Below are 13,213 nucleotides of genomic sequence, written 5' to 3'. Positions count from 1 at the left end.
ATTTGTATTCCTCTATTCCCAGTCTGTTCATGTGGCTATCTAGATAAGTCTTAAATGATCCTAGCGTGTCTGCCTCAACCAACTTACTTGGTTGTGCATTCCAGGACCCCACCACCCTCTGTGTAAAATACGTTTCCCGCATATCTGTATTGAATGCAGGACTTACTCAGTTAATGGTAGGGCATTGGGGAGAGTTACAGAACAAAGGGATCTATGGGTACAGGTTCATAGCTCCTTGAAAGTGGAGTCACAGGTGGACAGAGTGGTGAAGAAGGCATTCAGCATGCTTGGTTTCACTGGTCAGAACATTGAATACAGGAATTGGGATGTCTTGTTGAAGTTGTAGAAGACATTGGTGAGGCCACACTTGGAATACTGTGTACAGTTCTGGTCACCCTATTATAGAAAGGATATTATTATTATTATTAGAAAGAGTGCAGAAAAGATTTACTAAAATGCTACAGGGACTTGATGGATTGAGTTATAAAAAGAGGCTGGATTTATTGAAACTCTTTTCACTGGAGTGTAGAAGGCTGAGGGGTGATCTTATAGAGGTTGATAAAATAATGAGGATCATAGATTAGGCAGAGAGTCAATATTTTTTCCCAAAGATAGGGGAGTCTAAGACTAGAGCGCAGAGATTGAAGGTGAAAGGAGAGAGATACAAAAGAGTCCAGAGGGGCAATATTTTCACACGGAGGTGGTGAGTGTTTGGAACAAGCTGCCAGAAATAGTAGTAGAGGTGGGTACAATTTTGTCTTTTAAAAAGCATTTAGATAGTTACATGGGTAAGATAGGTTTAGAGGGATATCGAGAGTAGACTGATGGGGTGGTGTTTGGCCAGGTTGGATGTATTCTGTTTTTTGTGTACAGGATAGACCTGGGCAATTTTCCACATTGTTGGGTAGATACCAGTGTTGTAACTGTCCTGGGAGAGCTCGGCTAGGGGGTGGCTATTGGGACTAGCTTAGTGGTTAAAAAAAGGCTGGCATGGACTAATTGGGCTGAAGGGCTCATTCCCATACTTTAAACCTCTATGTCCTTATGTCATCTATGATAGGTTGGCTTACATTAACACTATAATGAAGTTACTATGAAAATTGCCTAGTTGCCACACTCTGGCACCTGTTTAGTACACTGAGGGACAATTGAACATGGCCAATGTACCTAACCAACACGTCTTTCAGACTGTGGGAGGAAACCGGAGCACCTGCAGGGAATGCGTGCAGACACGGGGAGAATGTGCAAACTCCATGTAGACAGTCACCCAAGCTGGGAATCGAACCCTGGTTCCTGGTGCTGTGAGGGAGCAGCGCTAACCCACTGTGTCACCGTGCCGCTACCTTGATGTGAAGGGCAGTCACTCTCACCTCTGGAATTCAGCTCTTTTCTCCATGTTTGAACCGAGGCTGTAATGAGGTCAGGATCTGAATGACCCTGGAGAAACCCAAACTGGGCGTCACTGAGCAGGTGCTGTTTGATAGCACTGTTCCATCACCTTCCATCACTTTACTGATGACCGAGAGTAGACTGATTGGGCAGTAATTGGCCGGGTTGGATTTGTCCTGCTTTTTGTGGCAATTTTCTACATTGTTGAGTAGATACCAGAATTATAACTGTACTGGAAGAACTTGGCTAGGGGAGCAGCAAGTTCTGGAACACAAATCTTCAGTGCCATTGCCGGAATGTTATCCGGGCCCATTCCCTTTGCAGTATCAGTGCCTTTAGCTGTTTCTTGGCATCATGTGGAGTGAACCGAATTGGCTGGTGGACCAATCTGTAAAGCTGAGGACCACTGGAGGCTGAGATGGATCATCCACTCAGCACCTCTGGCTGAGGATTGCTCCGAATACTTCATCCTTATCTTTTACACTGATGTGCTGGATTCCTCCATCATTGATGACGGGGATGTTTAAAGAACAAAGAACAATACAGCACAGGAACAGGCATGAGAAGGCCTTGGCAGTATGTGAACAGCAAGAGGATAAGACGTGAAAGAATAGGACCTATCAAGTGTGACGGTGGGAAAGTTTGTGTGGAACTGGAAGAAATAGCAGAAGTGCTCAATGAATACTTTACTTCAGTATTCACTCTGGAAAAGGATCTTGGTGGTTGTAGTGCAGACTTGCGGCAGACTGAAAAGCTTGAGCATGTAGACATTAAGAAAGAGGATGTGTTGGAGCTTTTGAAAAGCATCAAATTAAATAAGTCACCAGGACCGGATGGGATGTACCCCAGGTTACTGTGGGAGGCGACGGAAGAGATTGCTGAGCCTCTGGCGATGATTTTTGCATCGTCGATGGAGACGGGAGAGGTTCCAGAGGATTACGGATGTTGTTCCTTTATTCAAGAAAGGGAGTAGAGATAGCCCCGGAAATTATATACCAGTGAGTCTAACCTCAGTGGCTGGTAAGTTGATGGAGAAGATCCTGAGAGGAGGATTTATGAACATTTGGAGAGGTATAATATGATTAAGAATAGTCAGCACGGCTTTGTCAAAGGCAGATCATGCCTTACGAGCCTGATTGAATTTTTTGAAGATGTGACTAAACACATTGATGAAGGAAGAGCGATGGATGTGGTTTATATGGACTTCAGCAAGGCATTCGATAAGGTGCCCCATGCAAGGCTTATTGAGAAAGTGAGGGGCATGGGATCCAAGGGGACATTGTTTTGTGGATCCAGAACTGGTTTGCCCACAGAAGGCAGAGAATGGTTATATATGGGTCATATTCTGCATGGAGGTTGGTCACCAGTGGAGTGCCCCAGGGATCTGTTCTGGGACCCTTACTCCTTGTGATTTGCATAAATAACCTGGATGAGGAAGTGGAGGGATGGGTTGATGAACCTTGCACCCCCTTACCTTGAACTTGTGACCCCTTGTGTTTGTCATTTCTGATCTGGGAAAAAGCTTCCAACTGTTCACCCTATCTATGCCCTTCATAATTTTATAAACTTCCATTAGGTCACCCCTCAACCTCAGTCTTTCCAGGGAGAACAACCCCAGTTTTCCTCAATCTCACCTCATAGCTAATACCCTCCATACCAGGCAACATCCTGGTAAACCTTTCCAAAGCCCCCACATCCTTCTGGTAGTGTGGTGACCAGAACTGGACGCAGTATTCCAGATGTGGTCTAACTAACGTTCTATATAACTGTGACATCACATGCCAACTTTTATACTCTCTGTCCTGTCCAATAAAGGCAAGCATACCATTTGCCTTCTTCACCACCCTCTCCACCTGTGCTGCCACCTTTAAGGATCTGTGGACCTGCACACCCAGGTCCCTCTGTGTGTCTGTACTCCTGATGGTTCTGCCATTTATTGTATAACTCCCCCCTACATTAGATCTACTGAAATGCATCACTTTGCATTTATCTGGATTAAATTCCATCTGCCATTTCTCCGCCCGATTTTCCAGCCTATCTATATCCTGTCTATATTTGTGGAGCCTCCTCTTCCAGTGAGTTGTTTAATTGTCCACCAGCATTCATGACTGGCTGTGGCAGGACAGCATAAATCAGATTTTAGGTACCTGCTGTTGCTCCTGACATGCTCTCCTGTACTCTCCATTGAAGCAGGGGTGATCCCCTGACTTGGTGGTAATGATAGAGTGGGGGATATACCTGGCCATGAGATTACATGTGGTCAAGTACAATTCTGCTGCTGTTGATGGCCCACAGCGTCTCATGGGGGCCCAGCTGGAGTTTTTAGATGTTTGAAATCTATCTCATTTGGTGCCACACGACACGATGGAAGTTATTCTCAGTGTGAAGACGAGACTTTGTCTCCACGAGGACTATCCGGTGGATGGACATCTGGAAGAGTTAGATTGGTGAGGAGAAGCTGAAATCTCTATGGTGCAGAAGGAGGCCATTCGGCCCATTGAGTCTGCACCGATCCTGTGAGCATCTTACCCAGGCCACCACTGCCCTCTCCCTGTAAGCTTATGTATTTACAGTGGCCAATCCATCTAACCGTCACATGTCTGGTCGCCTCACTATAGGAAAGATGTAGAAGCTATTGAGAGGGTACAGAGGAGATTTACAAGGATGTTGCCTGGACTGGGAGGCATGCCTTATGAAGTTAGGTTGAGGGAGCTGGGACTCTTTTCCCTGGAGAGACGAAGGTTGAGAGGCGACCTGATAGAAGTTTACAAAATGTTGAGAGGAATAGATAGGGTGGACTCTCAGAGGCTATTTCCCCAGGTTGAAATGGTTGCTACGAGAGGACACAGATTTAAGGTGCGGGGAGGGAGGTACAGAAGTGATGTTAGGGGTAAGTTTTTCACTCAGAGGGCGGTGAGTGAATGGAATCGGCTGCCGTCAGTGGTGGTGGAGGCGAACTCGCTGGGGTCTTTTAAAAGACTTCTGGATGAGTATATGGGGTTTAATGAGATTGAGGGTTATAGATAGGTCTGTAGGTTGGTAGGTGTTGATGTGATCGGCACAACTCGTGGGCCGAAGGGCCTGTTTGTGCTGTAGTGTTCTATGTTCTATGTTCTATGTTCAGACTTCACACTTCATTTCTTTCATAAAATATATCTCTATCACCATAGGCTGATTTACAAAATGTTCAAATCTGGACAAAGGCTTTAAAAAGATGGAAGGCAATGATTAGTCAAACAAAAGGAACTTTGTGTCATTCAGAGAAGCTGACACCTCACTATCTCTGAAGAGACTCAACATCAAAGTGAGCTGCAGGGGACCAACCTCCAAGGGAGTTATACAAAGGCCATATACATTTCTTAAGCCACACCTGGCCAATAGAGATTCCCAGGGCGGGATTTTCCAGGCACACTTGCCCCAAGACTGGAAAATCCCACCCAAGTTCAATGGACCTTTGCATGGGCTGCCCCCTGCCAACTATGATTCCTGTGGCAGGCGGGAAGGGAGAATTCGATCCATGGTGTGCTAGGGCAAAGGGCCTTGAAACCGCTTCCAAAATTCTTAATAGTTGAAACAGGAACAATCTCAAGAATCCAGACTAAGAAATGTACATTCTCCATCTGGAACACCAAGCATAAGCTTACATTAATCATAAATAATCCTATGAAAATCCCCTTAGAGTCACAGAGTTATAGAGGTTTATAGAATGGAAACAGGCCTTTCAGTCCAACTTGTCCATGCTGCCCCAAAGAGCTTATGCCCTTTAGGACTTGGCCAGTTAGTAGTGGCGTTATTGAGCTGTTCTGTGAGAGAGAAATGGACATCTCCGCCCGCAGTACCTTCTATATCTTTGCCACTCAGTGTTTCTTCAACTTGGAGTACAGACTCATTGGTGGGCTGATTGCTATGGTGCAGGGGGATGAAGGTAGAAATCAGCAGAAGGTTTCCTGGCCTTTGTTTGACGTGGTGCCATGGGACTTATGGGTCCAGAGTTGAATTTGAGGATTCTCAGGTCAACTCCTTCCCACTGTGCCGTCTCTCCACTGGCTCTATCCTGCCGGAGGGACAGGATACCCCCAGGGATGGGAATGGTGGTGTCTGGGGCGTTATCTGTAAGGTATGATTCCGTGAGAATGATTATGACTTGTCTGTGAGAGAACTTCCCTAATTTTGGCTCAAGCCCCCCGATGTTGGTTAGGTGGATGTTTGCGGGTTGGCAGGGCTGGGTTTGCCATTGGGGATTCCGGTGTGTAGGTTGGAATATCCCTCTGTTAGTTGATGTTTAAGTTAGTTTTTCTGTCTTTAACAATCCTGGATAAAAATGTCCTCTTTTATTCTAGAGGATTCGGCCGTTGCCGTCACTTCATCATTGATGTAACAGCCGGTGGACAGTATAACATTGCAGGAGAAAAAGAATTCCACAACTCACTCCAGGAGTTAGTGACTTTCCACAGACACATTCCCATTTTCCCATTCAATGAATGTCTAACTATACCTTGCCAACAGGTAGGAATTCACAGCAGGACTGATTGAGTGAATTAGCAGAAATATAGTTTATAATCATTACCTGTCAATAAGGTGGTGTTCAAATATACTGTTCTTCTAGTTCATTCAACACTTCGTTTGCCAAAAAATTATATAATTCTGCAAACCTTAACTTAATCATTGTGGTTATATCCTCATCTCAAAAGAACTTGCATTGACACAGTGACAGGCTCACACATACTGACACACTGACACAGTGACAGGCTCACACATACTGACACACTGACACAGTGACAGGCTCACACACACTGACACAGTGACAGGCTCACACATACTGACACACTGACACAGTGACAGGCTCACACACACTGACACAGTGACAGGCTCACACATACTGACACACTGACACAGTGACAGGCTCACACACACTGACACAGTGACAGGCTCACACAAACTGACACACTGACACAGTGACAGGCTCACACACACTGACACACTGACACAGTGACAGGCTCAACACACTGACACGCTGACACAGTGACAGGCTCACACACTGACACAGTGACAGGCTCACACACAGTGTAACACTGACACAGTGACAGGCTCACAAACACGGTCACATTGACACAGTGACAGACTCACACACACTGTCACAGTGACATGGTGACGGGCTCACACACACTCACACTGACACAGTGATAGGCTCACAGACGTTGTCACAGTGACACTGTGACAGGCTCACACAGACACTGTCACAGTGACAGGCTCACACAGACACTGTCACAGTGACAGGCTCACACACCCTGTTACAGTGATACAGTGAGAGGCTCACACACACTGCCACACTGACATACTGACACAGTGACAGGCTCACACACACTGTCACTGTGATACAGTGACAGGCTCACACACACACACTGACACAGTGACAGGCTCACAGACGTTGTCACAGTGACACTGTGACAGCCTCACACACACTGTCACACTGACATACTGACACAGTGACAGCCTCACACACACAGTCACACTGACACAGTGACAGGCTCACAACACAGTGTCACACTGACAGAGTAACAGACACAAACACACTGTCACACTGACACAGTTATAGGCTCACACACACGGTCACACTGACACAGTAAAATGCTGTATTCTCCTATTCAGTCTTTAATTCTGTTTCCTTCAGCAATGGGCAGTGGATTTGTTTTGTTTATTTTGTGGGGAAATATGTTGTGAGTTAAATTTGTTGGTAAATGAAGGCTGTCTGCTTTTCCCTCTGAGTGGGGAGAAGGTTTGAGATTCTGTCCTGGCTGATCCTAAATGATTGTTCAGAGTTCCTCATCACCCCACCCCACACCCCCCCACACCCCCCCACCCCCCGTCCACCACCCCGCCACCCCCTCCCCACACCCCCCCGTCCACCCCCTCCCCACACCCCCCCACCCCCCGTCCACCACCCCCCCCACACCCCCACACCCCCCCACCCCCCGTCCACCACCCCCCGTCCACCCCCCCCACACCCCCCCACCCCCCGTCCACCACCCCCCGTCCACCACCCCCCACACCCCCCCACCCCCCCACCCCCCGTCCACCACCCCCCGTCCACCACCCCCCACACCCCCCCCACCCCTCCACCCCCCGTCCACCACCCCCCCCCCCCACATCCCCCCACCCCGAGTCCACCACCCCACACAAATTTTAAACTTATTTTTTGCAGGTCAGGCTCAGAGATGTCGATTATGAAGAATTGTGCATTTTTGTTCCCACGAGGAAGAAATCGGATTCACAAACTCCTCCTCCAGATCCCTCTCCCTCGAGGCCCTGTCCCTCGCTGCCACTCTCTCCTTCCAATTCTCCAAATCTGCCCAAACAAGTTGCCAGTGGCCCTCCCTTCCCACCCGAAGGAGACAATGACGACACTCCTCCTCCCCTCCCCCCCCGTCCAAGAGTAAAGCCCAAGTCAGAGAGTAAAGCAATGTTTCAGGACCCTCACTCATTACCACATCACCTGCCTGTGAGAAGACTCTACCCATCACTAACAGCTCAACTAACAGCCGTATCGCCGAGGCCGCTTCCCGGCCCAGGAGTAAGTGATTCTCACATTCCATTCCCATTCTGGTTTACGTATCTGGATTATTGGAGCAATTATCTCACTGCTCTGGGAACTCCCTAGAGCTCCAGAACTTCCTGCAGGACGGTATCAACTCCTGGTTCTGATCCTGAAAACTGACTGCATATTCTAAATAAAAGCGGCACGGGAGCACGGTGGTTGGTGCTGCTGCCTCACAGCTCCAGGGTCCTGGGTTCAATTCCCAGCTCGGGTCACTGTCTGTGTGGAGTTTGCATGTTCTCCCCGTGTCTGCGTGGGTTTCCTCCGGGTGCTCTGGTTTCCTCCCATAGTCCAAAGATGTGTGGGTTAGGGTGCATTGACCCGAACTGGTGCCGATATGTGGCGACTAGGGGAATTTCACAGTAATTTCATTGTTAATGTAACACTTACTTGTGATGAATAAAAAACTTTACTTTAAGATGATTAACCTCAACTCAACCTGCAGCTTGTTTGCTGCAACCCTTCAGGTTACCCGTCTGCAAAGAGCCCCAGTAACAAGGCCCCAGAGTCAGATTTATCGCCATCTCTCTGTGAACAGCTGGGGTAGTAAATAGTAAACCAGGTGGGAAAAAGTCTACATTTTTTTCCTGAATTTTGAAGCTGGGCAATGTGGGTTTGTTGAAGAATTTCCTGTTTTCACAGATTTGTTCCATTGTTGTAGAACATTACTGTGTGTTTTTTCATCTCACACAGATGGCAGGAACAGATCAGTGACCAGCACTTCATCTTTCCAAAATCACAGAGTTTATCCAGCAGGATCCTCTCAAATTCAATCATATTCCAATGCTAGATTCTGGATCCACTTGATCTCCTTCAGTCTTATTCAGAATGGGTCAATGAAGCCAATCCCTCCTCGGGCAAAATTCCTCAAATATTGACCCGAATGGAATGTAATTTAATACATCAGAACAAATTGAACATTATCCCCTAAAACACCAAGTTCTTAACAAATGTAACATAGAACATAGAACACTACAGCACAAACAGGCCCTTCGGCCCACAAGTTGCGCTGATCACATCAACACCTACTAGGCCATAGAACTATCTGTAACTCCCAATCCCATTAGATCCCATATACTCATCCAGAAGTCTTTTAAAAGACCCCAGCGATTTCGCCTTTACCACCACTGACGGCAGCCGATTCCACTCACTCACCACCCTCTGAGTGAAAAACTTACCCCTAACATCTCCTCTGTACCTGCTCCCCAGCACCTTAAACCTGTGTCCTCTCGTAGCCTCTGAGAATCCACCCTATCTATTCCTCTCAACATCTTATACATCTCTATCAGGTCACCTCTCAAACTTCGTCTCTCCAGGGAGAAGAGACCGAGCTCCCTCAACCTATCTTCATAAGGCATGCCTCCCAATCCAGGCAACATCCTTGTAAATCTCCTCTGCACCCTCTCAATAGCTTCCACATCCTTCCTGTAGTGAGGCGACCAGAACTGCACACAGTACTCCAAGTGGGGTCTGACAAGGGTCTTATAAAGACACTAATATAACTCCAACAACACTTGGAGAGGTTAGTGTGTACTAAGGAAAGCCAGTACGGATTTGTACAGAGCTGCTTATGTTTAATTAATCTGAGCTTTTAATTAAAATAACAGAGTTAATCTTGGGAATGTGGTGAATGTTGTCAATATGAATATAAGGAAATGTTTAATTAGATCACTATAAAAGACTGCTTACCCAAAATTGAAGCTGATGTAAACCAAGGATTAGTATTCCTTCCCCTCTAGCTACAATCTCCCAGTGACTAATGAAAGTTTTTCCTTGTCGCCAGTGTAATAAGTTCAGAGATGACTTATTGTGGCTTCAAGTTATGAAGGGTTATTATCAACAATGTTTATTTATTTACAAGCAATAGTCTAACAGAATTACAATATACATCTTCTCTCCTCCTCCCTGGCTCCAGCTGAGGTTCCTCTTTGACATGTGACACCTGCCCTCGCTCCCGATTGGCTTGGTTTGCCCCACATCTCTGCATAGCATTTGCCCTAATCATGTGACCCTCAGGAATCTCCACCTTAAAGGGGCCACACTACTACAAGCATGAAGGTTCAGGATGGCACTCTGTTCAGTTCTGAGGAAGTGCTTCATAGTATTTCAGATGAGATATTAAACCATCTTGCCAACCATTTGTCTATCTGTGTGGATATAAAAGATCCTATGGCACTTCCCAGGGGAGAGCGAGGGAATTCTCCATATGTTCTGGACAATATTTATTCTTCAATCGATATCATAAAAGCCGATGATCTGATTGTTCTCACATAGAACATAGAACACTACAGCACAAACAGGCCCTTCGGCCCACAAGTTGCGCTGATCATATCCATACCTACCAGGCCTATCTATAACCCTCAATCCCATTAAATCCCATGTACTCGTCCAGAAGTCTCTTGAAAAACCCCAACGAGTTCGCCTCCACCACCACCGACGGCAGCCGATTCCACTCACTCACCACCCTCTGAGTGAAAAACTTACCCCTAACATCTCCTCTGTACCTGCTCCCCAGCACCTTAAACCTCCACATTGCTGGTTATGGGAGCTTGCTGTGCACAAATTGACTGTTGCATTTCCTACATTACAACAGTGGTCACCCGTTCAAAAGGTACTTCATTAGCTGCAAATCAATTTGAGATGTTGCATGGTTGTGAAAGGCGCTATATAAATACAAGAGTTTGCTTCTGTTTCATTCTGGGGAATATTTGGGTGAGCGATGTGGAGACAAGAGGGGCTGGATGGTCTATGTTGATGGAGCCACTCCCAGGCCCCTCACTGCTGCACTTTCCAGTTTACACAGTGACTACTTTCCCAGATGGTTTCAGGGCTGTGAGGGACTTTGGGATTTCCCACACGTCTCAAATAAGGAGAGTTTCCCATATCCCAAATTCCATGAAGCTGAAAAGTTCTGTTCTAAGCAGGTCCTGAAACAACATCAAATGTTGTCACTTTACAAAGTTGGAGCTGAATATCTGAAGATTTGGACTGATAACCTATCCCAAAGCTGCAGGTAGATTTCTGCCAGGCCTGTTTTGTGCAGAGAATGTCAGGAAGTAAATTGATTATATTTTCATTTCAGGTGACTGCTTCTGGTGCCCACCTTCACCGCACCCAGCACACTGACCTGGAGGTGAAAATCCCAGAGACCAATTCAGCACCAAGTGTTTCTGATTGCAAACCTGAAGTGAAGCTTCAATCGGATGGTCATGTGCCTGGCAGACCCCCCACCCTGACCCAGAGACAGCACACAACAACCAGCTCTGCCCCTGCTTACACACACACTCCTCCTCCAACTGGGAGTCAGTGTCAGCCACTGTCCCCAACTCACCATCTTCCCCATTATCCTCCCAGGTACACACATGGCCAGCCCGGGTCACAGGGTCAGCCCGGGTCACAGGGTCATCCTGGGTCACAGGGTCAGCCCGGGTCACAGGGTCAGCCCGGGTCGCAGGGTCAGCCCGGGTCACAGGGTCAGCCCGGGTCACAGGGTCATCTCAGGTCACAGGGTCAGCCTGGGTCACAGGGTCATCCTGGGTCACAGGGTCAGCCCAGGTCACAGGGTCAGCCCAGGTCACAGGGTCATCCTGGATCACAGGGTCAGCCCGGGTCACAGGGTCAGCCCGGGTCACAGGGTCATCCTGGGTCACAGGGTCATCCCAGGTCACAGGGTCATCCTGGGTCACAGGGTCAGCCCGGGTCCCACTGGCCTACGATGCAGTTTGGTCAGATGATGCCAGTAGCTGGTGGTCAGTTGCTGAATGATGATCCTGACGGAAAGGGGACACAACAGACGAGTGATACAATCGACCTCCCTACAGAATATATGACTCCACCTCCATACGCTCCAGGATATTAACTCAGACAAAGGTCCCTGATAATGTGTGTCTGCTTTTAGTTATTTAACTGTCAGTCAGTACCAGATACAGAGAGTGGATTATTCCAGCTAACTGGCCGTACTCTGCTGCTGGGACCTGACCTTCCTGCCAATCCCAACCAACCACAATGATTATGACGTTCGTCCTGGAGGAGGGACAGCCTGAGATCAGAGAGGGATTTATAACCACTCACTTTATTAATGTGATGATAATCCTGACAATTCAGTCTTTTAATTTAAAAATAAAGTTATTTTGTTTCCGTCAATATCATCTTTCTGAATTAATTGACAAGAATAGAAAATTCAGCTTTTTTGAAAGCAAATGACTGCGGATGCTGAAAATCTGGAATAAAAAACAGAAAATGCTGGAAAATCTCAGCAGGTCTGGAAACATCTGAGTTCAGGATGACTCTTCAGAAATGGGACAAGGTAGAAATGTGATGGGTTGATGCTGTTGAGGAAGGGAGAGAGGGCAGGGGATAGACTCCAGACAGGTTCTAGTACAAAGAGAACCTAAAATGGTGAATTGAAATGGGAAACGACCAGAGTGTCAGGGGTCAGGGGAGTGAGTGAGGGTCTCCCAGTCGGCATCGGGTCTCCCGATAGGCCGAGAACAGTAGTTGCTGCTTCACCTGGGAGGCGTGTTTGGAACACGTGGTGAAGGAAGAGGAGGTGAAAGGGCAGATGTTACACACCCTACAGGAAGAGGCATTGGGGATGCAGCAATGGACCAGGATGAAATGTAGTTGGGTGGGGGGGGGGGGGGGGCCATACTGGAGTTGATGGAAATATCAGAGGATGAACATTTGGTGGAAAGTGAGGACCTTATTATGGTGATAGAAGTGAGGAGAAGGGGGGAGGGCAGCAGTATGGGAAGTAGGTTGGACACAGCCGAGGGCCTTGTTAATCACAGTGGGGGAATTCTCAGTTGGGATTGAAGGAAGATATGTGGGAGGTGGCATCATCGATGGAGATGGAGCAACTGGTCAAATGACAAGCAAGCAGGGTGTGAGATGGTGTAGCTGAGGCCGCTGTGGGAATCAGTGGGCTTGGAAAGAACATTAGTAGACAGGCCAACATCAGAAACAGAGAGGAAGGGAAAGGAAGTGTCGGAAATGGACCATATGAAGGTGGAGAGGGGTGGAAATTGGAGGAAAATTGACAAATTTTTCCAGGTCCAGGTGAGAGCTTGAAGGGGCCCTGATCCAGTCATCGAGGTAATGGATAAAGAGCTGTGACATTGGAACCGAGGCGAATGACATATTGAGGCACTGGTCAAAAAGAAGGCATATGACATGCATAGGCAGTTACAATCAAATGGATCCATTGAAGAATATAGATGTTGGAATAGA

At 47.3% G+C, this 13,213-nt stretch overlaps 1 protein-coding gene across 5 annotated transcripts in view; it reads left to right on the top strand.

The window, feature by feature from the left end:
• Window positions 1–12,098, top strand: part of LOC145358637 (uncharacterized) — a 47,171-nt gene extending 35,073 nt beyond the window's left edge. For 4 of the 5 annotated variants that reach the window (XM_080212852.1, XM_080212855.1, XM_080212851.1 and 1 more), the window contains 3 exons: window positions 5,730–5,895; window positions 7,592–7,960; window positions 11,067–12,098. In XM_080212852.1, coding sequence (XP_080068978.1) covers window positions 5,730–5,895; window positions 7,592–7,960; window positions 11,067–11,843 — 1,312 coding nt within the window. In that variant the 3' untranslated portion in view covers window positions 11,844–12,098. The remainder of the gene's footprint in view (window positions 1–5,729; window positions 5,896–7,591; window positions 7,961–11,066) is intronic. The other variant, XM_080212856.1, reaches the window with a different exon arrangement.
• Window positions 12,099–13,213: the final 1,115 nt, after the last annotated feature.

Source organism: Carcharhinus amblyrhynchos, chromosome 26 (assembly GCF_965287045.1).
Source record: "Carcharhinus amblyrhynchos chromosome 26, sCarAmb.v2.hapA, whole genome shotgun sequence".
In the NCBI taxonomy this organism is placed as follows: Eukaryota; Metazoa; Chordata; class Chondrichthyes; order Carcharhiniformes; family Carcharhinidae; genus Carcharhinus; species Carcharhinus amblyrhynchos.
Note: the sequence above shows the minus strand (reverse complement) of the source record. Positions and strands in the feature narration are given on the sequence as shown.